General features: G+C 46.7%; 9 protein-coding genes and 1 non-coding gene across 10 annotated transcripts; 6 read left to right on the top strand and 4 right to left on the bottom strand.

The window, feature by feature from the left end:
• Nucleotides 1-2,625: 2,625 nt before the first annotated feature.
• On the top strand, nt 2,626-4,316 carry LOC118513633 (probable cytochrome P450 6a13). Its single transcript, XM_036059698.1, has 2 exons — nt 2,626-3,728; nt 3,793-4,316. Exons 1-2 carry the CDS (start codon nt 2,648-2,650, stop codon nt 4,224-4,226), a joined length of 1,515 nt encoding a protein of 504 aa, XP_035915591.1. The 5' UTR covers nt 2,626-2,647; the 3' UTR covers nt 4,227-4,316.
• A 69-nt stretch (nt 4,317-4,385) lies between these two features.
• LOC118513638 (cytochrome P450 6A1-like) lies at nt 4,386-6,376 on the top strand. The gene is made up of 2 exons (XM_036059704.1): nt 4,386-5,650; nt 5,711-6,376. Exons 1-2 carry the CDS (start codon nt 4,570-4,572, stop codon nt 6,130-6,132), a joined length of 1,503 nt encoding a protein of 500 aa, XP_035915597.1. The 5' UTR covers nt 4,386-4,569; the 3' UTR covers nt 6,133-6,376.
• Nucleotides 6,377-6,549: 173 nt separating this feature from the next.
• LOC118510054 lies at nt 6,550-10,840 on the bottom strand. Its single transcript, XM_036051443.1, has 5 exons — nt 9,407-10,840; nt 8,921-9,344; nt 8,511-8,577; nt 7,129-8,245; nt 6,550-7,063 (listed from the first exon to the last, which is right to left on the bottom strand). Exons 1-5 carry the CDS (start codon nt 10,542-10,544, stop codon nt 6,642-6,644), a joined length of 3,168 nt encoding a protein of 1,055 aa, XP_035907336.1. The 5' UTR covers nt 10,545-10,840; the 3' UTR covers nt 6,550-6,641.
• A 138-nt stretch (nt 10,841-10,978) lies between these two features.
• Nucleotides 10,979-12,886, bottom strand: LOC118513634 (cytochrome P450 6a8-like). Its single transcript, XM_036059699.1, has 2 exons — nt 11,774-12,886; nt 10,979-11,697 (listed from the first exon to the last, which is right to left on the bottom strand). The coding sequence occupies exons 1-2, from the start codon at nt 12,864-12,866 to the stop codon at nt 11,282-11,284; spliced, it is 1,509 nt and encodes a 502-aa protein (XP_035915592.1). The 5' UTR covers nt 12,867-12,886; the 3' UTR covers nt 10,979-11,281.
• Nucleotides 12,887-13,413: 527 nt separating this feature from the next.
• On the top strand, nt 13,414-15,116 carry LOC118513641 (probable cytochrome P450 6a14). Its single transcript, XM_036059707.1, has 2 exons — nt 13,414-14,537; nt 14,620-15,116. The coding sequence occupies exons 1-2, from the start codon at nt 13,457-13,459 to the stop codon at nt 15,033-15,035; spliced, it is 1,497 nt and encodes a 498-aa protein (XP_035915600.1). The 5' UTR covers nt 13,414-13,456; the 3' UTR covers nt 15,036-15,116.
• A 203-nt stretch (nt 15,117-15,319) lies between these two features.
• On the top strand, nt 15,320-17,255 carry LOC118513642 (probable cytochrome P450 6a14). The gene is made up of 2 exons (XM_036059709.1): nt 15,320-16,758; nt 16,819-17,255. The coding sequence occupies exons 1-2, from the start codon at nt 15,684-15,686 to the stop codon at nt 17,232-17,234; spliced, it is 1,491 nt and encodes a 496-aa protein (XP_035915602.1). The 5' UTR covers nt 15,320-15,683; the 3' UTR covers nt 17,235-17,255.
• A 1,759-nt stretch (nt 17,256-19,014) lies between these two features.
• On the top strand, nt 19,015-20,672 carry LOC118513640 (probable cytochrome P450 6a14). Its single transcript, XM_036059706.1, has 2 exons — nt 19,015-20,130; nt 20,193-20,672. The coding sequence occupies exons 1-2, from the start codon at nt 19,050-19,052 to the stop codon at nt 20,606-20,608; spliced, it is 1,497 nt and encodes a 498-aa protein (XP_035915599.1). The 5' UTR covers nt 19,015-19,049; the 3' UTR covers nt 20,609-20,672.
• A 553-nt stretch (nt 20,673-21,225) lies between these two features.
• On the bottom strand, nt 21,226-23,107 carry LOC118513635 (cytochrome P450 6A1-like). The gene is made up of 2 exons (XM_036059701.1): nt 21,774-23,107; nt 21,226-21,705 (listed from the first exon to the last, which is right to left on the bottom strand). Exons 1-2 carry the CDS (start codon nt 22,858-22,860, stop codon nt 21,287-21,289), a joined length of 1,506 nt encoding a protein of 501 aa, XP_035915594.1. The 5' UTR covers nt 22,861-23,107; the 3' UTR covers nt 21,226-21,286.
• A 244-nt stretch (nt 23,108-23,351) lies between these two features.
• On the bottom strand, nt 23,352-23,424 carry Trnak-cuu. The gene has a single exon. It is a non-coding gene; the product is annotated as a tRNA-Lys (tRNA).
• Nucleotides 23,425-24,850: 1,426 nt separating this feature from the next.
• On the top strand, nt 24,851-26,632 carry LOC118513639 (probable cytochrome P450 6a23). The gene is made up of 2 exons (XM_036059705.1): nt 24,851-25,992; nt 26,087-26,632. The coding sequence occupies exons 1-2, from the start codon at nt 24,909-24,911 to the stop codon at nt 26,500-26,502; spliced, it is 1,500 nt and encodes a 499-aa protein (XP_035915598.1). The 5' UTR covers nt 24,851-24,908; the 3' UTR covers nt 26,503-26,632.
• The last annotated feature ends 903 nt before the right edge of the window (nt 26,633-27,535 follow it).

Below are 27,535 nucleotides of genomic sequence, written 5' to 3'. Positions count from 1 at the left end.
GCCTCCGGAAATGACCCCAGTGACTGAGCTAATTTCCCTTCTTCCTCGCCAGGCCTTCTCCTTCTACCCCAGTGGGGGAAAAAATAGTACAGAAGCGAATGTGAGTGTCTGTGGTGCACTTTCAATTACGATCACAGACGGTGCAAGTGCGTTCAGCTGCAACGTTTCTTCGGGCGCATCAACGCTCGCTAGATGGCTCGAAGCGGGAGTAAATGACCACTCGACAAGCAGCAGCAGCGGTATCACAGAACTGGACCCGACCGCATTATCATGGGCCAGCATTGGACGATGGTTATCTACGGAACGCATCACCTACTATCGGTCTGGCTTCCGTGGGCTTCGGTTAAACGGTTCGGTGCGATTATGCTGCTGCCAGGAGCGATGGTGGTTTAATGGGAATTAATTGAATCGCCCTGGGTGAGGGAACATTTTAGAGCTGATATACCTAAAAGGACCTCAAATCTAAGTTTGATTTAGGCTAGCCTAAAATTCTTGGAACTTCAGGATTCTAGAATTATTCAACTTCTGATATGTCTGATGCAACTTAAGGGTGAATAACGATTCTCTCCATGCACGAATTAACCACAAAAGCTCCTGGATATACACGAAAGGTATTGGATCTCTTATCTCACCAAATCCAGGAAGAGTCTTCCGCCATCCTGACCATATATTTTATAGTCAAAACACACTGATTCGCTACCCATAAAGAGAATCATTTATCAAACCCATCAATCCCCCTTCAATCGATGCAATCTTTTAAAACTACATGAACCGTAGAAAACCGTATCAGCCTTATCGCGTGCCCCGATTCTTTCTCCGAGACACGATGATTTACGATTGCCCTAATCAGCATTCTCCCGTCCAGCCGGGAAGTAGCGATAAAAGAATCAATTCATTCGCTCCACTTCCGACTTCCGATATCGTCGTCAATCCGTTTAATCCATTTCACTCGAATGGATCCCGTTTGCAGTGGCGTAAGTTTATCAAATGGTCCTTTTTTTTTTGACAAATCTGTCCAATCCCGCTATCAATCGATCATTCCCGCTAGTCACAAATCTGCCCACACGAGGAGGTTTGGTATTCTCTTTGCGCTTTTAGCTGGCTGGCTATCATGAAGAATAAATTACCTTCACTTTATCGCCACCAAAGCCCGGTCCAAACCTTTCCCAAAGGCACGTACAGCTCCCTGGAGAGAAGAATCGGTCAGTTCTCACCGTGTGCTCACCACCGTAAAGCATTGCCAACCGAAAAAAGGCAACATCTTAAATTTTGCTTTACCACTCCCAAAACTGCCATCCTGTTGCACGTTTAGTGGGGTTTCGGGAGTGAGACTTGGGACAGAAATTTATCGAGTACGGCCCTCGCGTTCCAGTGAGTCCCGCCACCTTTCGAAGGTCACACCGGAGACTAACCGCAAGCATAAACAGTAGCCCGAAGGTTCGAGAGCTACAGGATACTGGCCAACTGTTTGCCTGCTAAAATACATCAATAACAAACTGGATTGTTTGGACCACTGCTCGCAACTCACCTGTTCCATTCCCGACCCGATTGCTCATCGAAAACCGATTCCCATTTATCGACAGGACGGTAAATAAATGTGAACTGACGCTTCCTTCGAGGCCGTTCGGGAACAGCAGAACGATAGCTCGAAGGTGCGCCGGAATATAAATTAGGTTAAACGGAGCTACCAACCAACCGTGACGTGCGTCGGACGTCCTTTCTCGGCGTCCCGTTCTCTGCTAAACAATTTTCACTTTCCACATTCGCGTGCACCTGGAAGGGCACGGCTGCTTGGATGTGCACTCTCAAGACGCCGGTGATGATGAAAGGCAATGTGAAGCGATAGACTGTTGGGCAGAGCATTGCGGAAGCGACAAACACGTGTCTCTTTTTATGTCTCTACAGCACTAGGGAACAGCGAGCCGAGAGGATTAACCCAATTTTCGGGAAACAGATGAAAGCTTTTATACTTCCAAGAGTTGCGATTGCTTCTGTCCCGGACCCCCCGGTGGGTCCGGAGTCGTAAAAAGTCAGCACAGTTTGACAAGAAATGCGTTCCACAAAACGATTATGGGTACAGAGTTCGGGTGTGTTTGAGGGAGTCTCGCGTGATCCGGAGCGATTCCGCTTTTTTTTTTGTTCGATTTGAAGATTGTGAAGATTCTTGGAGAGTTAACGCGTAGGATGGACAGGATTTGCTTGACCGGATTCAAATTAAATCAAAACGAACTAGATGAAACGATTGCTAAAATAGTCAATAAATTGAGAAGGTTTTGATGCGACTGAATTGGTATTCGATTCAGGTTGATTAAACACAATAAAACTTAAAAGCCCCTAAATGTATGCAATTTAATCAAATTTTTCACTTTCTCCTATTTCAACTCGTTTTTTAAGCTCTTAATAGTCGAATTTGGTCCGCTCTGTTGATTGACGCTTACCCACCTCACAACTAACCAGCGAACTGTATCCCAAAAACCCTTCATCACCATTGTCCAACGTGCACTTCAACATCTGGACAGTATCGATTCTCCACGCACCGTGTTGCAATCAGCCACAACGCAGAGCGATAATAATGTGCAACAATTCGACTCCGATAAATGGTGTTCCCTTCGAGTGGTTCGGTTTCAGTGTTGTGACGTTCCCAGCCATGCTAATTGCTGTCGTGTTGGTGGCCTGTTTTGGCTTCGCTTTGCTTTACTTTCACTTTAAGCAACGGTACCGCTTCTGGTCTAAACGTGATGTACCGTACCTGGAGCCTACCTTCCCGGTTGGAAACGTGGCGGACATCTTCAGTCCTTCCTTACACTTTGCACACCTAATCGAGAAGCTGTACAAGAAGTTGAAAGGACGAGGTGATTATGCGGGCATCTTTTTCTTCCGCGATCCAGTGCTGTTGGTTCTGTCGCCTGAGTTTGCTCGGACGATTCTCGTGAAGGATTTTAATTATTTTGTTGATCGTGGAGTGTACAGCAACGAGGAGGATGATCCACTGTCGGCTAATCTCTTCTTTTTGGATGGAACTCGATGGAGAAAGTTACGATCGAAGCTGGCACCAACGTTTACGTCCGGGAAGTTGAAGGCAATGTTTCACACGATAGTGGATGTGGGAAATCGGCTAGATCAGCATCTAGCTGCAAGGTGCGTTCGCTTACAACGAATAGATATCAAGGAGCTCCTGGCACGCTTTATGACTGACGTGATTGGATCGTGTGCGTTCGGGATCGAGTGTAATACGTTGGAAAATCCAGACTCTCAGTTCCGGGTGATGGGCAAGCGCATGATTAACCTTCCCAAGCTGAAATCCCTCAAAGTGTTCTTCGCCATGATGTTCCAGAAGGAAGCGCGCGCGCTAGGAATACGGTATAATGATAAGGAAATGTCCGAATTTTTCATGAAGGTCGTCCGAGACACGATCCGCTATCGAGAAGCGAAAGGTATTCGTAGAGATGACTTCATGCAGCTTTTGATCGATATGATGAAACCGGATGGCGCAGGTTCGGGTGAGGTTCTAACGTTCGAAGAGATCGCCGCACAGGCGTTCGTGTTCTTTTTCGGAGGATTTGAAACTTCCACCACGACACTCACGTGCGCTTTGCACTTGCTGGCTAAATACCCCAAGGCACAACGGAAGGCGAAGAAGTGTGTTCGAAGCGTGCTGGCTAAGTATGGTAATGAGCTGACGTACGAAGCAGTTATGGAGATGGACTACATCCAGTGTGTTATAAACGGTACGGATGCATATTCAACCACCGCCACTCAATCATCCTAATCGAAACATCTCTTCTTTCTCAGAAACGATTCGCCTCTATCCACCGGTAGCGACAATCCATCGTATGACCTCACAACCCTATCAACTTCCGAATGGGAAAATCCTCCCGGTTGGTGTTGGAGTAATCATCTCGAACCTTGCCTTTCATCACGATCCGGCCTTTTTCCCCGATCCGTTTGCCTTCAAACCGGAACGATTCGAGGACAAAACGTTTGGAAAGAGCTGCCCAAGCTATCTTCCCTTTGGCGATGGGCCACGGATGTGCATTGCGAAACGTTTCGGGATACTGCAAACGCGTCTAGGGCTGGCGATATTGTTGAGGAGCTACAATTTTACAATGGATGAGAGCGATTTTGATCGACCGCTGCTGATTGATCCGATCAACTTAATGCACGGACCGGCGGGAGCAGTTTGGCTGAATGTGGAACGTTCAGTGGAGGGTAATAAGAATAAATGATGAATCTTAGAGGTAATTCTTTAAACGATCTCCAATTTTTCACACGATTACCACAGACAAAATTTAATAAAAACGATTTTTTCAAATAAATTCAAATTCTGTCACGATGACCGTATGACCGACCGTTGTGCGCGGATGTAAACAAACAAACGTCAAACCATTCCGGACCTTGTTTATCTGCCTCGAATACACGGTAAATGGTAATTATGCGGCAATCAGCAACGATTATCGCTGATAAAATGTGAAACAATCGGTTCCAAATCACTTGCAATGAGTTATTGTACTGCATGACGTAAAAACACTCACGAGGCAATTCAGTTGCAGTACTGTGCTAGCTGTAGTCATGTTCAGTCATCTACTTTTAGTGGCCAGTCTTGGTCTGTTGTGGGTGTATCTACATTTCAAGCAACGTTACCGCTTCTGGGCGGATCTTAAGGTGCCTTATCTGGAGCCATCCTTCCCGGCTGGAAACGTACCCGATACACTGAAGCCAACCATACACTTTGCGCACATTATTGAAAAGCTGTACAGGAAGCTGAAGTCGCGTGGTGATTATGTGGGGATTTACTTCTTCCGCGATCCGGTGCTGTTGGTCCTGTCGCCTGAGTTTGCCCGGACGATTCTTGTGAAAGATTTTAACTACTTTATCGATCGCGGAGTGTACAGCAATGAAGAGGTGGATCCGCTTTCTGCTAATCTCTTCTTCATGGAGGGTAACCGATGGAGAAAGCTACGTTCAAAGCTGGCACCAACCTTTACGTCCGGGAAGTTGAAAGCAATGTTCCACACGATAGTGGACGTAGGCAACCGATTGGATCAGTATCTGGCAGAACGATGCACCCAAGAACAGCGACTCGATATCAAGGAGCTGCTTGCACGGTTCCTGACCGACGTGATCGGATCGTGCGCGTTCGGAATCGACTGTAACAGCATAGACAACCCAAACTCTCAGTTCCGGGTGATGGGCAAACGTATGATAAACCTACCCAAGCTAAAGGCACTGAAAGTGTTCTTCGCCATGATGTTCCGGAAGCAGGCGCGAGCCCTCGGCATACGGTTTAACGACAAAGATGTGTCCGACTTTTTCCTGAACGTTGTCCGGGACACGATTCGCTATCGTGAGGAAAACAACGTACGAAGGGATGACTTTATGCAGCTTCTGATCGACATGATGAAGGTGAATGGTGCTGGAAATGGGGAATGCTTAACGTTCGAAGAGATTGCCGCACAAGCATTTGTGTTTTTCTTTGCCGGATTCGAAACGTCTGCGACCACCATAACGTGTGCCTTGCATCTGCTAGCCAAGCATCCTGAAGTGCAGGACGAAGCAAGGAAATGTGTTCGTGATGTACTGGCTAAATACGACAATAAGCTTTCGTACGATGCCGTGATGGAGATGGAGTACATTGGATCGATCATAAACGGTACGATTTCCCTTAGAAAGATATTTATAAATCGTTCATGATATATTTTTACTCTTCTAGAGACACTTCGGATGTATCCACCGGTGGCAACTCTGCACAGAATAACGACACAACCCTATCAACTACCGAACGGATCCATCCTACCGGAAGGGATTGGAGTAATTCTACCGAATCTAGCCTTCCAAAACGATCCCGATCACTTCCCAAACCCACGGGACTTTCAACCGGAACGATTTTCGGTTAAGAATGATTTTAAGAACAATTTTAGCTACCTTCCGTTCGGAGAAGGTCCTCGGATATGTATCGGGATGCGATTCGGATTGCTTCAAACACGGCTCGGATTGGCTATGCTGGTGAGGAATTATAGCTTCACCATTGATCCTGCCGAAGCCGAACGTCCGCTACGGATCGATCCGATCAATCTGTTGCATGGACCAGCGGGAGAAGTATGGTTGAACGTTAAACGTATTGATAACCTGTAAAGGAAGAAGAGTTTTCAGAAGCTTCCGTTAATCCATAACCATCAAAGCAAAGCTTATCCTCTAAGTCTACAAACGACACAGTCGTTGAGTTGTGGTATATCAGTTAATTTCATGGGAAATGCCTACTCAACATGGGAAGAGAGATGATGCATACTATCACCAACCTTCAAATGTATCTTTTAAAGAGCCGCATGAGGTCTCAAAGACCCAAAGCCTCTATAAATAAACGACCAAAAAAGTAAAACCAGTGCGTCAAACAACATTAACCAGTTCAATTCACAGCATTTCAATAGGATTTTAACCGTCGACCGATAGGGCTCCGGTCTGACTATCCAGCTACACGCTGGTATAAGCACGGCAAGGGAGTCAGTAACGACAGTTCAGGAATGCCGCTAAGACCTGGATGGACACTACAAATCAAGAGATTAAAAAGATTCTCATTTATTCATCTAATTCTTGTTGGATAAAACTAACCATACCCATATCAATCAGATTCTACAGCAAATCCTTTACGACTCCAGCTTCTCTACCTTCAGCCACAATCCCCCTTCCGGCGTCAGCACAGCATGGCGGGAAGAAATAACCAATGGCACATTCGTCTTCTCGCATCTCGAGAAGCTAAAGTTCATCAACAGCACCGACAGCCCAACCCGTGCCTCCAGCATCCCGAACCGAGCCGCTATACAAATCCTTGGACCTTCCCCGAACGGGATAAAGCTGTACGGCTTCCGGGACTCACTCGCTTCCGGTCCAAACCGGTCCGGATCGTACCGTTCCGGGTCGGGATAGTGGTCCGGATCGTGATGGATGGCGTACACCGGGATCATTACGTTCATACCCTTCGGGAAGGTAACATCCGACCCCGGTACGCGATAATCCTGGCTAACCTGCCGTATGAGATTCGCACCCGGTGGGTACTTCCGAAGAGATTCTGCGACGAGAAAGAAAAGCAGTTTAAGAGAAAGACTTCCGGATCGTTTGTATCATCTCCCTTACCATTTATACACTGATCGATGTACGGCATGTCCATAAGCGCTTCGTACGTCAGTCCACCATGCTTCTTAACCGCGTCCAACACACACTGCCGGGCTCGTTGCTGGATCTCCCCGTTCAATGCCAGCTCATGCAAGCAGTAAGACATCGTCGTCGAGGACGTTTCAAACCCACCGAGGAAAAACACAAACGCCTGTGCAACGATCTCGTTCAAGCTCAGCTTCCCAACCGACTCGCCCGAATCATCCAACTGTCCGCTATTCTTCAGCTGCATCAGCAGATTCATAAAGTCGTTCCGCTGGATGTTGTGCTGCTCGCGATACTCGATCGTTTCCCGCACAACCTTGAAGAAGAACTGCGACACATCCTCACTCGTGCCCTTGATGTGGATGCGTCGCGAGAAATCCTTGAACGTGGCCATGAAGAAGAACTTCAGTATACGACCTCGCGGAACCTCAAACACTTTCCGTCCCATGCGCAAGAACTCGGCATTCGGATCGTTCAGACTGTTGCAATCGATGCCGAACGCACACGTCCCGATCACATCCGTCGTGAATCTGGCCAACAGTTCCTTCATCTCTACCACACCGTCACTCTCGATACATCGCTCCAGGCACTCGCGGAATCGTCCACCAACCGACACGATTGTTGGACACATCATCTTCATCTTGCCGGAAGAGAACGTCGGGATCAACTTCTTCCGCAGGTTGGTCCACTTCGAACCTTCGATATTGAACAGATGTCCCGAGATCGGATCATCCTTCTCGTTGTAGTACACACCACGGTCGTGAAAGTGAGCGAAATCACGCACCAGCACATTCTTCACAAAGTCCAGGTCGAGTGCCAGCGCGACCGGGTTGGTAAAGAAGTAGATCCCACCGAACGCGCGTCCGGATGACTTCATCTCGTTGTAGAACTTCATCATCAGCTGGGAAGAATGCATGCGCCGTCCGATTCCCTGGATGTTGCCGAACGGGAACCGGGGCTGGATGTACGGTACATCCCGTTCCGCCCAGAACGAGTACTTCCGGCGTACGTACCAAACCGCCGCAGTGACGGCAAGTAGCAGCAGATAGATCAGCATCTCGCACCAGACTGGATCTTCTCGCGTAATGGCTGGCTAGTTGGTATAATTATGGTCACGCCGAACAAAAGTGTCACAGTAAGCCAGTTATGTGACAGTAAATTATACTTATCTACACTCCCTTATCCCTTCGTTTGCGTGTTGTGCTCGTTTCTCGCTCCACTGCGCGTTACTTTTGCGCCGACGCTTCACCCATCGCACCAGAGTGTTCGAGATGAAATGATTCTGATTTGTTTTTTGTCCGCTAATCAGTCAGCTGGTGTGCGTAATGTTTACGGTAAAATGTCATCGAGCGTCTCACGCACACTACCGCACACCGGCAGTTGCTTGTACAGCGGCGCGCACACAACGGTTGCTTTGTTTTGATGCTACGGTTCGGCAGGTAGTGGTGAAGTGATATTCGCACGCTCGGTCAAGGACGTTTTGGCACAGGGTGTTTCAGTGTTCAAATAATTAATTAATATTTATATATCTTAAAAAATATTTTTAATTAATAGATTTTATTTCCCTTTAGTATATTGATTTCTTTTTTGTAATTTTTATGATACATTATTGTGTTTTTCGTATTTTTAGTTCCACTTTTATGTTTTCCATTCATTTCAGTCTTCTTCCGAACAGATTTCAAAATAGACGAATTTTATGGACTTTTAATTTTGTCACAAAAATTAATTTGATAAAAACTCCTGACAGTAACACCTGACGTCCGTCTACTCATGCAGATCATACTTAACCAACCGCAACCGCACGCCATTAACGGGCGTCAGTACGAATGCCTGCGGAATGTAGGTCAAGGGCACGTCCGTCTCCTTACAGGGCAGTACTTGGAAGTGCTTCAACAGTAGCGCCAATCCGATCCGTGCCTGCATCATCCCGAACCGAAGCCCGATACATATTCGTGGGCCTTCGCCGAATGGTAGATAGGCGCAAGGATCACGTCTAGCGATCTTGTCCGGCGTAAACCGGTCCGGATCGTAGGAGGACGGGTTGGGATAGATGTCTGGATCGTGATGGATGGCATAGGCCGGGATCATGATCTTCATCCCACGGTGTAGGTTTATGTCGGTGTCTGGGATTCGATAGGGTTTGGATACCACTCGCTCCAATATCGCTACAGGTGGGTACTTGCGAAGAGATTCTGGAAATATGGATCACAACTCGTTAAAGGACGTTGAAAGTAACATTTTCTGCATCACTTACCATAGATACACTGATCCAAGTAAAGCATGTTCTTGGATGATTCGTAGGACAACACTCCGTCGTGCTTTTCCAACGCATCCAGCACGCTTTCCCTGGCCCGTTGTTGAAGTTCGTGATTCAGTGCCAGCTCGTACAGCGTATAGGTCATCGCACTGGATGACGTCTCGAAGCCGGCGGTAAAGAAGATGAACGCTTGTGCGGCTATTTCGTCTCCGGAAAGCCGGCCCACTATCTCGTTCGCGCCCTCCAGCTTGCCCGTGTTCTTCAGCCTTATCAGCAGGTCAAGAAAATCGTTCCGCTGCGTACCGTGCCGTTCGCGGTGTTCAATCGTTTGGCGAATGACAGTTTGAAAGAAGGTGGACACATCGTCGTGCAACAGCTTCAGCCCGAGTCGGTTCGCGAGCCCCCGAAACGTCTTCATGATGAACACCTTCAATGGATGATTGCGGGGTGTATCGAAGTGTTTGCGGCCGATGCGCCGGAACTCGTTCTGAGGATCCCGGAAGCTGTTACACTCCAAACCAAACGCGTACGAACCGATCACGTCCGTAGTGAACCGGGCCATAAGATCGCGTACCTCAACCACATCGTCAGTGGTGTGCTGCTCGCGCAGAAACTCACAGAACTGCTCCGCTATGCTGAGCACCAGCGGGAATGCCGCTTTCATACGTCCACTCGTGAAAGTGGGCGTAATCTTGGACCTCAGATCCTTCCACCGTTGACCCTCGATTGCAAACAGATGGGCCGAGAGCGGGTCATCCTTTTCGTTGAAGTACACACCCCGATCGGGGAAGTGATGGAAGTCTTCGATCAGAATTCTCTTCGCCAACCGTAAGTTCGTAACGAGCAGCACCGGGTTGAGGAAGATGTACAGTCCAACAAACCCAGGATCAGCGGCATGCTTGTACCGCTCATAGAACCGCTGACTGAGATGGGCCGGATGGATCGATTTGCCCATCTCCTTAAAGTTCCCGTACGGTAGCTCCGGTTCCACGTACGGCACATGGCGGGTGCGCCAGAAAGAGTACTTACGCACCACAAAAACGTACACGCCCAGACAGAGCGTCGCGAGGAACGCACCGAAACTCGCCACCGATGCTACCACGAGCTCCATCGGCGAGACACTAACGCCGTGCATTATCGCGACGCGTCGACCACAAGCATGGACATGCACTATTATCGCACAGCACAATCAAGCATGGAGCGAAACCTACTTACTGCGGACGGCTTCAATTGTGGCACTCGAAATGGCAGCTACCGAGACCTGTTTTAGCGCAGAACTCCGTTTACAGACACTTTGGAACGCACGCGCGCCACGATGTGATGAGACTCTAGAACGGCGAGACGCGCCTACTGTGTGCGGCTGATGTGTTGATGTAATGGGAGACAGGCTGTGGTTTGAATTATTTATGTTCTCCCACCTTCGGTTGCTATGGTTTTCTTTTTTTGTTGCTTCAACTGACGGCGCGGCGATCAGTTATGTTTGCTTGGGGGTGAGAGATAGTGAAAGACACTGTTAAGCCTATTGAATGTGTTGAATTTTGAAGAATAGGAGAAAGACGTCCTGTATAATTAAGAATTAGGGACATTTTGTTATGTTTTTTGTGCCTCAACTGAACTCGGAGATGTAGATGATCTGACAGATCACAACTTTGTTGATGTAATTTGTCAAGAACATTCTTATCATTATCTCTCGTGAATATAGAGGAGTATCAAGATAAGGCCTCAAGATAACTGGCCTGTTTCTGAAGTTCTGACTTCTGAGAGTCTGTACTGATCTTGAGTCTGAACTTGACCTTTTTGTCCATTTATTTCTAAAATACTTAATTCTACTGGAATCTCCGACATATCCTACGAAAGTCCCTGGAACGCTCCCTAAAGCTCTTCCGCTCTCAACCAAACACCGTTTGCCGGTCCAAGAATAAAGTTGGTGCGCGAGTACTGTACCGGTATCTGCGTCCTATCGCACGCACTGAACCGGAAGCGATCCAACAAACTCGCCAAACCCACCTTTGCCTGTATCGAACCGAACCGCATACCGATACAGATGCGTGGACCTTCCCCAAACGGCAGATAACAGTACGGATCACGCTTAGCGACCTCCTCCGGTGAAAACCGTTCCGGACGATATTGTTCCGGATCGGGAAAGTGTGTCGGATCGTGATGCATGGCGAAGATCGGTACCATGATCTTCTGACCACGGCGCAGTACCAGTCCACTGTCTGGCAGTTGGTAGTCCTTATCGGCGTTACGCTCCAGTATCGCTACAGGTGGATGTTTGCGTAGTGTCTCTGAAAAAGAGTAGAAGCGTGTTTTTGTTGATGACCGCACAGAATCAAAAGAGCAAAGCAGATAACCGTCACCCACCATTTATGCACTGCTCGAGATAGCTCATATCGGACACAGCTTCGTACGTTAGCCGCCCGTCATATTTCTGTAGCGTCTCCTTTACGCACTGTCGAGCCTTTTCTTGCGCCTCCGGGTTTAACGCCAACTCGTACAGCGTGTAAGACATGGCGGTGGACGAAGTGTCATAACCTGCGGTGAAGAATATAAACGCCTGTGCGGCAATCTCCTCAAACGTTATGTGGCCGATCTCTTCACCACCACTCTCGAGCCTTCCCGTGTTTTTAAGCTTCAGCAACAGGTCCATAAAATCGTTCCGCACGATCTGTTCGCGTTCGCGATACTCGACCGTGTCCTTGACCACGCGCATGAAGAAGCTGGAAACGTCATCGTGCAGCTGCTTCATGCCCAACGCGTTCGCGTGCTTACGGAACGCCTTCATCAGGTACACAACCAGCGGCGAATGGCGCAGCTTATCGAACGCGATCTTTCCATACCGGCGGAACTCGTTATCGGGGTCCCGGAAGCTGTTACACTCGATGCCAAACGCGCACGCACCTATCACATCGATCGTGTAGCGCGAAAGTAGATCATGGACTTCGATCTCACTGGACGTTTGCAGCGACTGGTGGACATGGTCGCAGAACCGCTGGCACACTTCCATCACCAGCGGCAGCGTCATCTTAATGCGGCCCGAAGTAAACGTGGGCGACAGTTTGGCCCTCAGCGTGCGCCATTTTTGTCCCTCAATGGCGAACATGTGCGCCGACAGTGGATCATCACGCTCGTTAAAGTACACGCCACGGTTCGGGAAGTAGTGGAAATCTTTCACCAGCAGCGTCTTGATCAGCTTCGTGTCGAAGATGTAGAGCAGTGGAGCGGTCAGCATGAAAACCCCACCGTACGGCACGTTTAACCTCCGGAAGTGATCGTAATGGCGTTGGGTGATAGGTGCGATGTGTTCCACCTTCCCGAGGGTAGCAAAGTTACCGAACGGGAAGCGTGGTTCGATGTAGGCGACGGAACGATCCTTCCAAAACTGGTACCGACGCTTGATCCATGCGAAACACGCAATCGCGAGGGCTAAAAGTAGACCGAGCAGTTGAAGGAACATCACTGGCTTGAGTGTGGAATTAAACTGAACTTCATGGGGCTTGGTGTAGGTTGTTCGCATGGGCAACCCTTTGTGAGTTCTTCAGACGTTTGAGTGAGGGTAAAAGCTGAGAGAACGATGTTCAGATTCTCCCGAGCGATCGAGATAAGTGGGAGAAATCGCTGAGAGTGTACCCACTGACGAGTGAAGATGGGTAGTGGGGCTGTTGGATGACCTTTCAAGACGTTTGTAATCAGCATCCACCGTAAACCGTACAGCTGTTTTGTTCGTATGTTTATGACCTGATGATGAGCATTTAGTGGAAAAGAGCTTTTAAAAATTATTTAATATATTTAAAAAAAAAACGGAATAGACTTTGATGATCGTGGAGAACATTTTGGTGCCGCATTGTACCAATCCAGTTCAGCATATCTTATCACATCTACCAATTTCGACAGCCGGCACACCATGCTATAAATAGTGTTTGTTTGGGTTTGTGGTCATGAATGGAACACACGAACACCACTGCCACGATTCATGAAATATTTTGCGACTTTGAGCCGAATTTACGCTTAGTCTTTCGTTGAACAGTGTTGGTTCTGGAGGCAAAAATGTCGCTCTTGTCTTTAGAAACGCTTGTGGCACTTCTGGCCCTTATTGGTGGCCTAGTGTACTACGTCACAAGGAAGCAATCCTACTGGAAGGATCGTAAGATACCTCATCCAAGTCCAACCTTCTTTCTCGGCAGCTTTAAGGATGCCGGCATGAAGAAGCACTTTTCGGAATATCTCGATGAGTATTATCGTGCGTTCAAAGGCAACCATCCGTTTGTGGGCGTGTACATGTTGATATCACCTGTTGTGCTACCTACCGATCTGGACCTGGTGAAATCAATCTTAGTGAAGGACTTTCAATATTTTCACGATCGTGGCACTTACTACAATGAGAAGCATGATCCACTGACAACTCATCTGTTCAACTTGGAGGGTCAAAAGTGGAAAAACCTAAGGAACAAGCTAACACCAACGTTCACATCTGGCAGGATGAAGATGATGTTTCCAACGATCGTTGAGGCTGGAAAACAGCTCAAAAGCTTCATGGAAGAAAATGCGGAGCATCAGAGCGAGCTGGAGCTGAAAGATATCATGGCGCGATTCACGACGGATGTGATCAGAACGTGTGCGTTCGGTATCGAGTGTAACAGTATGCGTGATCCTAACGCGGAGTTCCGAGCGATGGGCAAACTGTTTGTGGAACGACCGCCGTCGAATCTGGTGAACATAATGGTGCAGTTTTCTCATAAGCTAAGCCGAAAGTTGGGTGTGAGGTTTATCGATAAGGAAGTTTCAGACTTCTTCCTGCAGGTGGTTAAGGACACGATCGACTATCGGGTGAAGAATGGCATACAGCGGAATGACTTCATGGACCTGATGACTCGGATGCATAGGAACACAGACAATTCTGAGGAATCGCTCACATTCAACGAGGTAGCTGCACAAGTTTTCGTTTTCTTCTTCGCTGGATTTGAAACGTCCTCCACACTGCTTGCATTGTCGTTGTATGAACTGGCCCTGAATCCTGAAGTACAGGAGAAGGGTCGTCAGTGCGTAATGGAGGTTCTGGAGAAGCACAACGGCGAGATGACTTACGAGGCAGTCATGGAAATGAAATATTTGGATCAGATCTTGAAGGGTATTACTCTCTTTAATCAACAATAAATACCTTTTTGATTACAAATTTTTGAAATAATACATTACAAATATTCTACTTCCAGAGGCCTTACGTAAATATCCACCACTGCCCATACACATCCGTGTGGCAACACAGGACTATCCCGTACCGAACACGGGCTCCGTGATCGAAGCCGGCACTATGGTGCTGGTCCCGATCTTCGCCATTCAACGTGATCCTAATCTGTTTCCCGAGCCGGAAAAGTTCGACCCAGATCGATTCAGCCCTGAGGAGGAAGCTAAGCGTCATCCGTGTGCCTGGACACCGTTTGGTGATGGTCCGAGAGTGTGCATTGGACTGAGGTTCGGGATGATGCAGGCACGGATCGGATTGGCAAATCTGTTACAGAGCTTGAGCTTCGCTCCGTGCGAAAAAACCTCGATACCGGTGAAGTTTGTGACGAACAACATTATCCTTTCGCCGAATGATGGTTTGTGGTTGAAGGTGAACAAGCTTTGAAAGTTACCAAGTCGGTTATGGTTATGTTTTGAAGATTCGTTTACGAACTACAAATGCATTAGCGGTCTTTACTTACTTTTATTTTACCCAGTGTGCCCAGTATTATATTTGAACAAATTATACCAAACAGTAATAACGAAGGTCCTTAAAGCATTAAAGGGGCCAACTAAGCATTAAATTTTTTCTTTACAATGCCATATCGGAAAAAGCGATCCTCAGATATTTAGGTAAGTCAACTATATAAATACTAACTTAATGGCACAAGTGATTTATTTTGTGTGTGATTTTATAGTGTGTTGTTTATTTTGTGTTTTATTAAAATTTTGGATTATGTTAAACAATTAACCCTTATTTTTCAAGTTAATATTGGTATACAACTTTTTTTGACTGTATTGTATCAACCGATTGATAAATCTTATCGCTGTGTAAAGACGCTTTCGTCTGAACTCTTTGAAGCATCTCTTTGACCATATTCGGGGTTAAACGAAACTCACAACTCTATAAACGTAACATGAAGCGCTTCGTCATCGAATGAATGGAGCACACCAACACTGGAAACCACATATCTGTATACCTATATGTAACCTTTTACGATAGCCAAATTTACGTTTAGTATTTCGCTGTGTGTTGACGGGTACGGGAGATTAAATGTGGTCTATAGAAGCTCTTGTGGCGCTACTGGCGCTCCTAGGTGGGCTAGTCTTCTACGTCATACGAAAACAATCCTACTGGAAAGATCGCGGAGTACCTCATCCAACTCCAACATTTTTCATCGGCAGCTTTAAAGATGCCGGCATCAAGAAGCACTTCTCAGAATATCTGGTAGAATACTACAGCCAGTACAAGGGCAAACACCCGTTCATGGGTGGGTACATGCTAGTATCGCCGATCGTTCTCGTTATGGATCTGGAGCTGGTAAAATCAATCTTAGTGCGGGACTTCCAACACTTCCACGACCGTGGCACTTATTACAACGAGAAGGATGACCCGCTGACAGCTCACCTGTCAAATCTGAAAGGTCAACGATGGAAAACCCTAAGGAACAAGCTAACACCGATATTCACGTCCGGCAAAATCAGGATGATGTTTCCAACGATTGTTGAGGCCGGTAAACAGCTGAAACTCTTCATGGAAGAAAACGTTCAGAAGCAGAGTGAACTGGAGCTGAAGGATGTAATGGCGCGCTTTACGACGGATGTGATCGGGACATGTGCGTTCGGCATAGAGTGTAACAGTTTGCGTGATCCGAGTGCGGAGTTCCGGGTGATGGGCAAACAGTTTATGGATCGGCAACCGTCCCAATTCGTTAACTTCATGGTTCAGTTTTCACCCAGGCTGAGCCGGCTGTTAGGCATTAGACTGATTGATAGGGAAGTTTCAGAGTTTTTCCTGAAGGTGGTTGAAGAAACCATCGACTATCGGGTGAAGAATGGTATACAGCGCAATGACTTCATGGACCTCATGATTCGAATGCTACAGAATAAGGATAATCCCGAGGAGTCGCTCACATTCAACGAGGTAGCTGCTCAGGCGTTTGTATTCTTCTTCGCTGGGTTTGAGACGTCCTCCACATTGCTCACCTGGACGTTGTACGAGCTGGCCCTGAATCCTGAAGTCCAGGAGAAGGGTCGTCAGTGCGTAAGAGATGTTCTGAAGAAACACAACGGCGAGATGTCTTACGAGGCTATCTTGGACATGAAATATTTGGATCAGATCTTGAAAGGTACATGATAGCTACGCTTGAAAATTCAACTAGGAACTTAATTGTCTGTGCAAATTTCAGAAACGCTACGCAAGTATCCTCCAGTACCGATGCATTTCCGAACGACAACCAAGGACTATCGCGTACCGAACACGAATTCAATCATTGAAGCTGGGACATTAGTGTTAATTCCGATCTTCGCTATTCAACGTGATCCTGATCTATTCCTCGAGCCGGAAAAGTTCGATCCAGATCGTTTCAGCCTTGAGGAGGAAGCTAAGCGTCATCCATTCGCCTGGACACCGTTCGGGGAGGGACCTAGGGTTTGCATTGGGTTACGCTTCGGGATGATGCAGGCACGGATCGGATTGGCAAATCTGTTACAGAGCTTTAGCTTTGCTCCGTACGAAGAAACTTCCATACCGAAGAAATTTGTTAAGGATAATATTTTCCTTACCCCGCAGAATGGTATGTGGTTGAAGGTGAATAAATTGTAGAGAATTAAGACATACCAGGGATTATCAACCACGTGCTTGGGTTTACCTACTAGAAGAAATGCTAGTAATCGTCTTGATCGATAGTTTGATATGGTCTTTTTCATGCTAGGTTCAGTATAGGCTCTTAGAAATATATCATGATGAGCTTAGAGAGGTATAACTTGGCAGTCGATTTACTCGATGTACTGAATGAATGCTTTCCTTAGATTCATGTCAACGTGAAGCTTGTGTATGCTAGACGGCGCGAAATGAACTAACAAGAAATGAACTCAAGATGATACAGGTGTTATACGAGAATTGTATGAGAGATTGTTTTACGTTATCTGGAGAGTTATAGCGCGAGAGAATGCTACCAGATATGTTGTGCGTGTGAGCCCAACAGTGCCAATAAGAAAACATTCAGTATATCTTATCAATGCATTTGATGCGTTTCCGTATTCGGCAAGGCATGGTATTATCAAAGGAGCTCACCAACACACACGCGACACGCAATGTAAATGCCAAAATTTAATTTTGCCATTGAGGTTCGTAAGGCTAACAAGTCAAAATGTAATTCCTCCCTAAAGAAGCTCGCATTGCGCTTTTAACACTTCTTGGCGCGGAAGGGATCCTACTGAAAATATCTCGGTGAGTCTTCCAGCACCGGCATTTTTCCTGGGTAGCTTTTAGGGATACTGGTACAAAGCTAGACTTTACGGATTCTTCTTCTTCTGTGGCACTACAACCTCGAGAGGTCTCGGCCTGCCATTTCTGGCTTTCTGTGACTTAATTTTACCCGTAGAAGAGTAGTCAGCCTTTCGTACGGGGAGGCGGTCTGGATGGGATTTGAACCCCGGCCCTGCCGTGTGAAGACCGGCGCCGCTGTCGCCTCGGCCACCGGACCGCCCCGGATTACCTGGATCAATATTACAGCCAGAGTTAAGAGAGTTATTAACCTTTCTTTGTAGTTAAACGAATTATTTACTAGGAGTACGAATTCAGAACAACTATGTCTATTAACGTTCTACTGAGTTAGAAAAATCGCCTGTCTGGTGTCCTTTTACATCACGCTCCGGAAGGTACTTAGAATGCATCGTGGTTCCCACAGTCTGTTAACTCCAGTACGAAGCCTGGCATCCGTTTATGGGCATATACTGGACAGTTGTGATATGCCGATGAGTGAGATATTCCAGTCCATTTAAGAAAGTAGCTGATAAGATAATGGAATTCTATAATTTTCCTTCCCCGACCAATGTTGGGGACCAGCGTAATAAATCTCTTTATCGGTTGATCAGACGCTGTTCCATAAATGGTATGTTAAGCATCCGGCCATCACATGTGGGAACGATTTTTTTTTGTGCGGCACTGTAATACAATAACAACATCAAACCGCGCCTGATGAATGGAGCACTTATACATTCGCATTCTTTAACGTAAACATTAATTCGAATGGGTGGGGGGAGTGTTGAAGGGGGTTGAAATTATTTCCTCCCAGGTCTTTGTGGGGGCAACCGATGGGGTCTTATGATGGGGAAATATTGCGTCATATACGAGGTTCTCTGTGAAATGAAGTTAACAGTCGAAGCGCCAGTTGGATCAAGCCGGCTTTGATTGTGTGAGATCAACACAGCCAGTGCCAAATATTGCGTTTATCTTATCAATGTATAGACGGGCGTTGGATGCGTTCTTTTTGGCCATATTCGGCGGAGCATCGTATTAACGATGGAACACACCAATACACACATCACACACAATATAAACGTATGAATTAACCTGCGACACTTGCCGTTTTCTCAATCAGTCTTGCATCGAGTGTCGTTCGTCAAGGGAGCAAACATGTGGTTCCTCTCTGTAGAAGCACTGGTAGCGCTTCTGGCGCTACTTGGTGGCCTAGTGTACTGCGTGATACGAAAACAATCCTACTGGAAAGATCGTGGTGTACCGCATCCGGCTCCGGCGTTTTTCTTGGGAAGTTTTAAGGATACTGGCCTCAAGGTACACTTCACCGAATACCTGCAACAATACTACACCCAGTTCAAGGGCAAACATCCGTTTGCGGGCTTGTACATGCTGATATCACCCATTGTGCTACCGACCGATCTGGAGCTTTTGAAGTCAATCTTTGTCAGAGACTTCCAATACTTTCACGATCGTGGTACGTACTACAACGAAAAGCATGATCCGTTGACTGCGCATCTGTTCAACTTGGAGGGTCAAAAGTGGAGAAACCTTCGGAACAAACTATCGCCAACGTTCACGTCCGGCAAGATGAAGATGATGTTCCCAACGGTTGTTGAGGCCGGTAAACAGCTGAAACTCTTCATGGAAGAAAACGTTCAGAAGCAGAGTGAGCTGGAGCTGAAGGATGTAATGGCGCGCTTTACGACGGATGTGATCGGGACGTGTGCGTTCGGCATTGAGTGTAACAGTATGCGCGATCCGAATGCAAAGTTCCGAGCGATGGGCAAACAGTTTATGGATCGGCAACCGTCCCAATTCGTCAACTTCATGGTTCAGTTTTCACCCAGGCTGAGCCGGCTGTTAGGCATCAGACTGATTGATAGGGAAGTTTCAGAGTTTTTCCTGAAGGTGGTTGAAGAAACCATCGACTATCGGGTGAAGAATGGTATACAGCGCAATGACTTCATGGATCTGATGATCCGCATGCTACAGAATAAGGATAATCCCGAGGAATCGCTCACATTCAAAGAGGTAGCCGCTCAGGCGTTTGTATTCTTCTTCGCTGGGTTTGAAACGTCCTCCACACTGCTCACTTGGACGTTGTACGAGCTGGCACAGAATCCTGAAGTCCAGGAGAAGGGTCGTCAGTGCGTGAAGGATGTGTTGAAAAAGTACAACGGAGAGATGACTTACGAGGCTGTTCATGATATGAAGTATTTGGATCAGATCTTGATGGGTATGTGTGCAGTCAATATATCTGAGAGTTCTTCTAATATATTATTTTGATTTCAATTTCAGAGGCCTTACGCAAGTATCCTCCAGTACCGATGCATTTCCGAGTGGCGTCGAAGGACTACCGCGTACCGAACACGGACTCCGTGATCGAAGCCGGCACTATGGTGCTGGTCCCGATCTTCGCCATTCAACGTGATCCGGAACTGTTTCCCGAGCCGGAAAAGTTCGACCCAGATCGATTCAGCCCTGAGGAGGAAGCAAAGCGTCATCCATTCGCCTGGATACCGTTCGGCGAAGGTCCGAGAGTGTGCATTGGGCTGAGGTTCGGGATGATGCAAGCTCGCATTGGATTGGCATATTTGTTGCAAAGATTCAGCTTCGCTCCTTACGAAAAAACCTCGATACCGATGAAGTTTATTCTGAACTCGTTTGTTCTGGCTCCGAGAGAGGGTTTGTGGTTGAAGGTGGACAAACTATAATGGTGTTACTGAGTTTTCCGCCGTCTATGAGTAAAATAAAAGGCTTAATTCTAAAGAAAAAAAATGAACTGGTCATGTTAGTGAGCCAATGAAAATAATTGTAGAGCGCGTTTCAGAAGTATGGGTAATCAACTTGTTGCGTGGGACTTGAGTGCAATAATGAACCGAACTGCGTCAGATAAATGTACCTACACATCGATACGATAAACATGAATGAATTCTGGGGGGTTAATGAGTGTAACTAAAGCGCAGTTGGGAGAAGAGCGAAGGGTTTAATGATTGGGGAAATCTACCACATCTCAACTTCAGCACATATGATTGAGGTTTGTTCTAGCGGGAATGAAAGAACAACTGGGGGTTTCCCAAATTCAGGTAGAGACTATTTATTTTCTAGTTTTTATGATTTATTCATTTTTGTAGGCTTTTTTCGCAAACTGTTCTAAGCGGGGTTGAGTTTTTAAAGTTTTGAAGCATGCATTGCATACATTCCGGCGCATTCAACGTATTATGTGGATCCTACAGCTACCAATTTTTGCCGTTTAAAACGTTGCAAGGGATTTGGAAGAGCAATTTGAATATAAGTATACGTATTAGATTTGTTAAATGAAATACCTAACTTTTCTTGCAAAACTAATGGAATTTTATTCTTCGTACTACTTCTCGCTGACTGGATTTTCTTTACAATTTTTCGACATTTAACCAAAGCCCTCCATCGATGGTCAAAATCGAACTTGATGGTGAGATTTTCAACGGCACACTCATCCTACCCTTCGCAAGCGTAAACCGGAAGTTCTTCAGTAGATACGCCAACCCAATCCTTGCCTGCATCATGCCAAAGCGTAACCCAATGCATATGCGTGGCCCTTCACCGAACGGTAGAAAGGTGAATGGATGACGCTTTTCACTCTGTTCCGGAGAAAATCGCTCAGGATCGAATCGTTCTGGGTTGGGGAAGTGTTCCGGATCGTGATGAAGAGCGTACACTGGTACGGCAACCATAAGCCCTTTCTGCAGTATCTGATCAGTGCCGGGCACTCGATAGTCGTTCTCGACTCTACGCGTGAGGGTAGTCGCCGGTGGATACTTTCGAAGAGATTCTACAAAAAAAAGTGGGAAGTTCTCGTAATTGAAAGTTCTTTATAAAGGGTCCTATGGCAATACTCACCATTAATGCACATCTCGATGTACTTCATCTCGTGTATCGCTTCGTAGCTGATAGTGGTGTGCTTCTTCAACACCTCCGTTACGTTCTGGCGTGCCTTATCCTGCAGCTCCTGATGCAGCGCCAACTCGTACAGACAAAACGACATTGTGGTGGAGGACGTTTCAAATCCGGCCAGGAAGAACACAAACGCTTGTGCCGCAATATCGTCCATCGTTAGGTGATCAGCTTTCGGGTCACCACCGCCATCCTGCTCCACCTGCTCCTTCATCACCTTCATCAGCAGTGTCATAAAGTCGTTGCGCTGCACGTTGTTGCTTTTCCGAAATTCGATCGTATCTTTTACGACACCCATGAAAAACTCCGACACGTCCGCAGCTGTCAACGTAACGCGAAACGCGCGCGCTATCTGTGGGAACTGTGAGGCGAGAAAGACCTTGAGCGCACGGTAGCGAGACGCTTGGAACACCTTGCGACCCATCACACGAAACTTGGCGTCGGGATCCTTCAAACTGTTGCACTCGAGCCCGAACGCTACGGAACCGATAACGTCGGTGGTGAAACGGGCCAGCAGATCCTTCATCTCCACCACGGAGTTGTGGTTGATCTCACGCGTCATACACTTGTCAAACTCTTCCGCTACAGCAGTCACAGTAGAGAACATCAGCTTCATCTTCCCGGAGGTGAAGGTAGGAGTTAGCTTCGCCCTAAGGTTCCTCCACTTGGTTCCCTCCATGGCCACAAGATGGCGGGACAGTGGATCATCGCGATCGTTGTGGTAAAGGTTACGATCGTGAAAGTATTGGAAATCTTTCACCAGCACCGTCTTGATGAGATCCGGATCGATCAGTAGCGCCACAGGGTTGATGAAGAAGTGAATACCGCCGAATGGTTTACCGGAGCTTTTAAGCTGTTTGTAGCAATTCTCCAGTATTCCTGACATGTGACTCTTCTTGCCAACACCGGCTAAATTGCCCTGCGGGAAGGACGGTTGAACGTATGGGACGCCGCGCAGCTTCCAGTAGGCAAGCCGTTGCCGTACCCAGTACACCGCCGCCAGCAGCACTAGCACGAGCAAATTAATCCACATCTTGCAGATGCTGTTCGGATGAACGCTGGAGAGAAACTGAACCGGTGGGCTTGCATATCCGTTCTACGATACTTTTGCACCGCAAGCATGACTCGGTAATGTTAGGTGTGGGTAATTAAATGCTTGTACAGTGTCGCTTTTATTATCGTGCGAGGTGCTCTTTTTGCACACCATTCCTGACAGGTCGGACGCTTCCCTTCACAGCTATCTAATCTGAGTGGCTGAGGTTGATGGTGGTTGTTGAAGTTATAGAACGTTGTTTCTCCTGCTGCAGTTGCGAGCCCAGTGCACAATGACCGTTGTATTAACCCTATTTCGATGCGAAGGTGTCTTCGCGATGTATAAGCGTGAGCTGGCAAGAATATTATCTGGTTGAGATGGTGTGCTAAGATTGTAAACGCACCAGACAGCACGATGAAATCGAAATTGAAATCGAAATCAGACTCAGATGAAGTGCTGGCGAAAAAGAAAGGCAAAAGAATTGTTGAGAGCGCCCAACGTGGGGCTCGAACCCACGACCCTGAGATTAAGAGTCTCATGCTCTACCGACTGAGCTAGCCGGGCTGTTGATGTACGGGTAGCATGGTTCACACCAGCGCATGCGCATTTGTGTTACGATGGTTGATTGCGCAGACGCAAAGCACATTAGCGTTACAAGCCGGTATGATAGTTGAGAGAGCTACATTTCGCACAAAATGTTGTAGAGATAAATAACCAAAATCATATTTTTAGACTGTGATAAAAATTTTTGTTATCTGTTTGGTTTCAGTTACCGTTAGCTACAGATATAAGTGTATGGTATAAAATGACACCAGACTGCTGTCTGTCTTCAAGAAGATGCGTTCGTGAAGTTCGCAATTCGTGACCTGTGTGATGCTTCCACGATCTTTTTCTTGACACTCTCATGCATATTTTCTCTGAATTTGTTGGAGGTATGTCTTCTACTGCTTAATTACATCGGAGACTATACAAATATACCTTAATCTTTATAATGACCTGGATCTAGAAATAACTGGACTAGAAGTGATCTTGGGTCCTTCCAAGCTTATAAAACACGACCCTTCCTGATTAGCCCTTGATTAAATTCTTCTCCACCATCAAATAAACCATTTTTTTATTTATAAAGAACGGCCTGGCCGTATTGGTATCAAATAAACCATATCGGTAGTCAAAGTTCTCAAAGGAAACTCAGATCTACTCTATAACATCCGAAATAGATTGTTCGTACTCTATGATTAGCTCCCCCATTCCTGATGCTCTCGATGCCTTCCTTATTGACAATTAGTCAATAATTGAACTTTGTTTCTTTTACAGTATCTCAACTCGTGCCATATGAATCGTGCTCGTGCCGGGAGGCGTGTACAGCAAACGAGCCTCTCCAGAAATTGAAGGTTAATGTCACATTTGAGAAAGTGTGCACTGTACCGCGTACAGAAAATAAAATTGCCTTCTAACGTCTATTTCTCTAACCAGCTAATGATGATGATCTGTGTCGAGTGAGTATTTTTTTTTCCTTTGCACCGAAACGATCTATCCCTTCCAAAACTCACAAATTTACCATGCAAACATAGCGCTTCTCATGTTTACGCATTGTTTGGCACATTCCAACGAGACTTTACTCACACATCAAGCATTATGCTTAAGTCATCGTGTCTCAACCAACTCCTCCACTGTCTCCGTTCTCCTTAATCTAATCATTGCGCTGTGTTGTGTTTTTTTGCTTCCTACAGCTCCAAAACAATCACACCCATGGTGTACACCTCTCGAAACCTCGTGGTGGGCATGCTGCTTTTATGAAGTACACACGCGTAGATCCGTTGCGAAGAAAACCGTCAACTCATCCTGACACACGCGGAATCGACTGAAGAGGCAGCAAAAAACAGGGGGGTGCGATAAGATTTCGGGCTCACTGGAGATACCAAGATTCGCAGGAAAAAGTGGGCAAATTGCTTTTTGGCGTCTAATTTCGCCTATAAAGAGAACCGGTTCGTGCGGACCGAGTCATCAGTTGGCGGTGAACAGTTCGATCAATCGAACGTGCGTTCAGAATGTTGAGTTTGTTCGATTTCGCGTTCCTGGTGGCGGCACTGGTGGCCGGCCTGTATTACTATCTCGACAGGAAGCGATCCTACTGGAAGGATCGTGGCGTACCCGGTCCAAAGAGTGAACTGCTGCTGGGAAATTTCGGCACGGTCGGCACCAAGGAACACATTACGGTGCCGATGAAAAAAATCTACGACGAGCACAAGGGAAAGCATCCGTTTGCGGGCATCTATCAGTTTGTGAAGCCGGTCGCACTGATCACCGATCTGGAGCTGTTGAAGTGTGTGTTTGTGAAGGACTTCCAGTACTTCCACGATCGGGGTACGTTCTACAACGAGCGTGATGATCCACTGTCGGCGCATCTGTTCAATCTGGAGGGACAGAAGTGGCGCACGCTGCGTAATAAACTCTCGCCAACGTTCACGTCCGGCAAGATGAAGATGATGTTCCCGACGATCGTGACGGCGGCGAAGGAGTTTAAGGACTTTATGGAGGAAACGGTGAAGCGTGAGAATGTGTTTGAGCTGAAGGATCTGCTGGCCCGCTTCACGACCGATGTGATCGGGATGTGTGCGTTCGGTATCGAGTGTAACAGTATGCGCAATCCGGACGCGGAGTTCCGAGCGATGGGCAGGAAGATCTTTGAGATTTCTCCCGGAACGTTCAAGACGATGCTGATGAATGGAATGCCGTCGCTGGCGAAGATGCTGCGTATGAAGCAAACCGATCAGGAAGTGTCGGATTTCTTCATGAACGCCGTCCGGGATACGATCAACTACCGGGTGACGAACAAAGTGAAGCGAAACGATTTCGTGGACCTGCTGATCACGATAATGAGCAAAGATGAGAACAGTTCGGATGATGAGTCGCTAACGTTCAACGAAATTGCTGCTCAGGCGTTTGTGTTCTTCCTGGCCGGGTTTGAGACATCGTCCACGCTGCTCACCTGGACGCTTTATGAGTTGGCGCTGAGCGAAGAAATTCAGGAGAAGGGTCGTCAGTGTGTGAGAGAGGTGTTGAAGAAGCACAACGGTGAGATGACGTACGAAGCTATCCTGGACATGAAGTACCTTGATCAGATCCTTAATGGTAGGTGTTGGTTTAGAAGTGTTTCTCTTAGCTAGAACGTATCTCTTATCTAGAACTAATTTCACCTTCTCTCTCTCTCTCTCTCTCTGTACAGAATCACTTCGCAAGTACCCACCCGTTCCAGTTCACTTCCGCATTGCATCGAAAGACTATCAGGTCCCTGGCACCAAATCGGTACTGGAAGCTGGTACCGCTGCTATGGTGCCGGTCCATGCCATCCATCACGATCCGGCCGTATTCCCCGAGCCGGAACGTTTCGATCCGGAGCGTTTCAGTCCGGAAGAGGAAGCGAAGCGTCATCCGTACGCCTGGACACCGTTCGGCGAAGGTCCGAGGATATGTGTTGGACTGCGGTTCGGCATGATGCAGGCACGGATTGGTCTGGCGTACCTGTTGGATGGGTTCCGGTTTGGACCGAGTCCAAAAACCACCGTTCCGATGGAACTGTCCACCGAGAGTTTCATTATGGCACCGAAGGGAGGATTGTGGCTGAAGGTGGATAAAATTTGAGCTGTTCTAGTCAATTTAGGTCGTAAGAGTTGTCTGTATAATGTCGTAGGTTTTAAGAGTAGCAATGCTAGTTAGTTAAGAAAATATCTGCTTGGATGAGATTATTAAATATAACATATTGCATTAAAAATTAACGAGGGATATCGCTTTCACTGACGATTGATGACTTGCTACTAATCAGTTTAATCTGAAGTGTGCTTACCACTCATCAGACATCTCACAGACTAATTAAGTGACAGGAGCATTTTGTGTGATCAGATAGCATACCTTATCTCGCGCAGAGTTTGATTGATCGACAGTAAAGGTTGTGGATTGTCACGATTACTTCAAATTTAAAAGCGTAGCTGAAGGCTCTCTGAAGGTACGACTCTTGGCAATGATATGATTAGAATGGTCGTATGTTTCAATCTCATTAGGATTGATCTTCCAGTTGTAAGAATTGATTATCTAGGTTTTATCTCTAGATAAAAGGAGACAGAGAAAGAACTAAAAATAGAAGCTAAGGGGAAAGAGAAAATGGAGAGATGTGTACCACTTCTCAAGCTCAGGAGTTTAAGTCTAATTGGTGTTGTCAGATTATTTACTACAAAAAAGAATTGTGTCCCTTTTGGAGGTGACTAACCATATATTTAGGAGGTTTCTCTATTGCTTTTGTGATAGGTATGACTCCTATAGCGCATGCTTTAAGTTGACTCAGGAAGACGTATCTCCTTTGGATTCTTCATCAGGTTTCGTAAATTATCAGAATGGATTTTTCCAAAACAAACAGTACTATAATGACATTTCACTACCTGTTTCTAAGAAGTCTCAGCATCTTCAGGTTGTTTTATCTTCACTTCACTATCGCAACTGTTCCAGATGATTGTTGTCCACGGTAAAGTGCAACGTCACGTTGGCACTCAAATCCAGATTCGTATTCTCATGCACATTTTTACTGCACCGTAAGTCTCGCGCAAACAAAGCGGGGCGCGAGTATCAACACGCCGCGCGCGACCGTAGATAGATAAGCAAACATGCTGATCATGGTTAGAGC

This window comes from Anopheles stephensi, chromosome 3 (assembly GCF_013141755.1).
Source record: "Anopheles stephensi strain Indian chromosome 3, UCI_ANSTEP_V1.0, whole genome shotgun sequence".
Taxonomy (NCBI): domain Eukaryota; kingdom Metazoa; phylum Arthropoda; class Insecta; order Diptera; family Culicidae; genus Anopheles; species Anopheles stephensi.
The sequence above is the reverse complement of the archived record's forward strand: the minus strand, read 5'-3'. Positions and strand labels throughout refer to the sequence as shown.

What these genes read in the sequence shown, in the direction of transcription:
- LOC118513634 (XM_036059699.1), bottom strand. Translation starts at nt 12,866, where the DNA reads ATGTTCCTTCAACTGCTCGGTCTACTTTTAGCCCTCGCGATTGCGTGT. An exon ending in TCTCGAGCAGTGCATAAATG is followed by an intron (nt 11,698 to 11,773) that starts GTGGGTGACGGT and finishes ACTCTTTTTCAG; the next exon opens with AGACACTACGCAAACATCCA.
- LOC118513633 (XM_036059698.1), top strand. Translation starts at nt 2,648, where the DNA reads ATGCTAATTGCTGTCGTGTTGGTGGCCTGTTTTGGCTTCGCTTTGCTT. An exon ending in CATCCAGTGTGTTATAAACG is followed by an intron (nt 3,729 to 3,792) that starts GTACGGATGCAT and finishes CTTCTTTCTCAG; the next exon opens with AAACGATTCGCCTCTATCCA.
- LOC118513640 (XM_036059706.1), top strand. Translation starts at nt 19,050, where the DNA reads ATGTGGTTCCTCTCTGTAGAAGCACTGGTAGCGCTTCTGGCGCTACTT. An exon ending in TTTGGATCAGATCTTGATGG is followed by an intron (nt 20,131 to 20,192) that starts GTATGTGTGCAG and finishes TTTCAATTTCAG; the next exon opens with AGGCCTTACGCAAGTATCCT.
- LOC118513639 (XM_036059705.1), top strand. Translation starts at nt 24,909, where the DNA reads ATGTTGAGTTTGTTCGATTTCGCGTTCCTGGTGGCGGCACTGGTGGCC. An exon ending in CCTTGATCAGATCCTTAATG is followed by an intron (nt 25,993 to 26,086) that starts GTAGGTGTTGGT and finishes CTCTCTGTACAG; the next exon opens with AATCACTTCGCAAGTACCCA.
- LOC118513638 (XM_036059704.1), top strand. Translation starts at nt 4,570, where the DNA reads ATGTTCAGTCATCTACTTTTAGTGGCCAGTCTTGGTCTGTTGTGGGTG. An exon ending in CATTGGATCGATCATAAACG is followed by an intron (nt 5,651 to 5,710) that starts GTACGATTTCCC and finishes TTACTCTTCTAG; the next exon opens with AGACACTTCGGATGTATCCA.
- LOC118513635 (XM_036059701.1), bottom strand. Translation starts at nt 22,860, where the DNA reads ATGTGGATTAATTTGCTCGTGCTAGTGCTGCTGGCGGCGGTGTACTGG. An exon ending in CATCGAGATGTGCATTAATG is followed by an intron (nt 21,706 to 21,773) that starts GTGAGTATTGCC and finishes TTTTTTTTGTAG; the next exon opens with AATCTCTTCGAAAGTATCCA.
- LOC118513642 (XM_036059709.1), top strand. Translation starts at nt 15,684, where the DNA reads ATGTGGTCTATAGAAGCTCTTGTGGCGCTACTGGCGCTCCTAGGTGGG. An exon ending in TTTGGATCAGATCTTGAAAG is followed by an intron (nt 16,759 to 16,818) that starts GTACATGATAGC and finishes TGCAAATTTCAG; the next exon opens with AAACGCTACGCAAGTATCCT.
- LOC118513641 (XM_036059707.1), top strand. Translation starts at nt 13,457, where the DNA reads ATGTCGCTCTTGTCTTTAGAAACGCTTGTGGCACTTCTGGCCCTTATT. An exon ending in TTTGGATCAGATCTTGAAGG is followed by an intron (nt 14,538 to 14,619) that starts GTATTACTCTCT and finishes TTCTACTTCCAG; the next exon opens with AGGCCTTACGTAAATATCCA.
- LOC118510054 (XM_036051443.1), bottom strand. Translation starts at nt 10,544, where the DNA reads ATGCACGGCGTTAGTGTCTCGCCGATGGAGCTCGTGGTAGCATCGGTG. An exon ending in CTTGGATCAGTGTATCTATG is followed by an intron (nt 9,345 to 9,406) that starts GTAAGTGATGCA and finishes CCATATTTCCAG; the next exon opens with AATCTCTTCGCAAGTACCCA. An exon ending in CATCGATCAGTGTATAAATG is followed by an intron (nt 7,064 to 7,128) that starts GTAAGGGAGATG and finishes TTCTCGTCGCAG; the next exon opens with AATCTCTTCGGAAGTACCCA.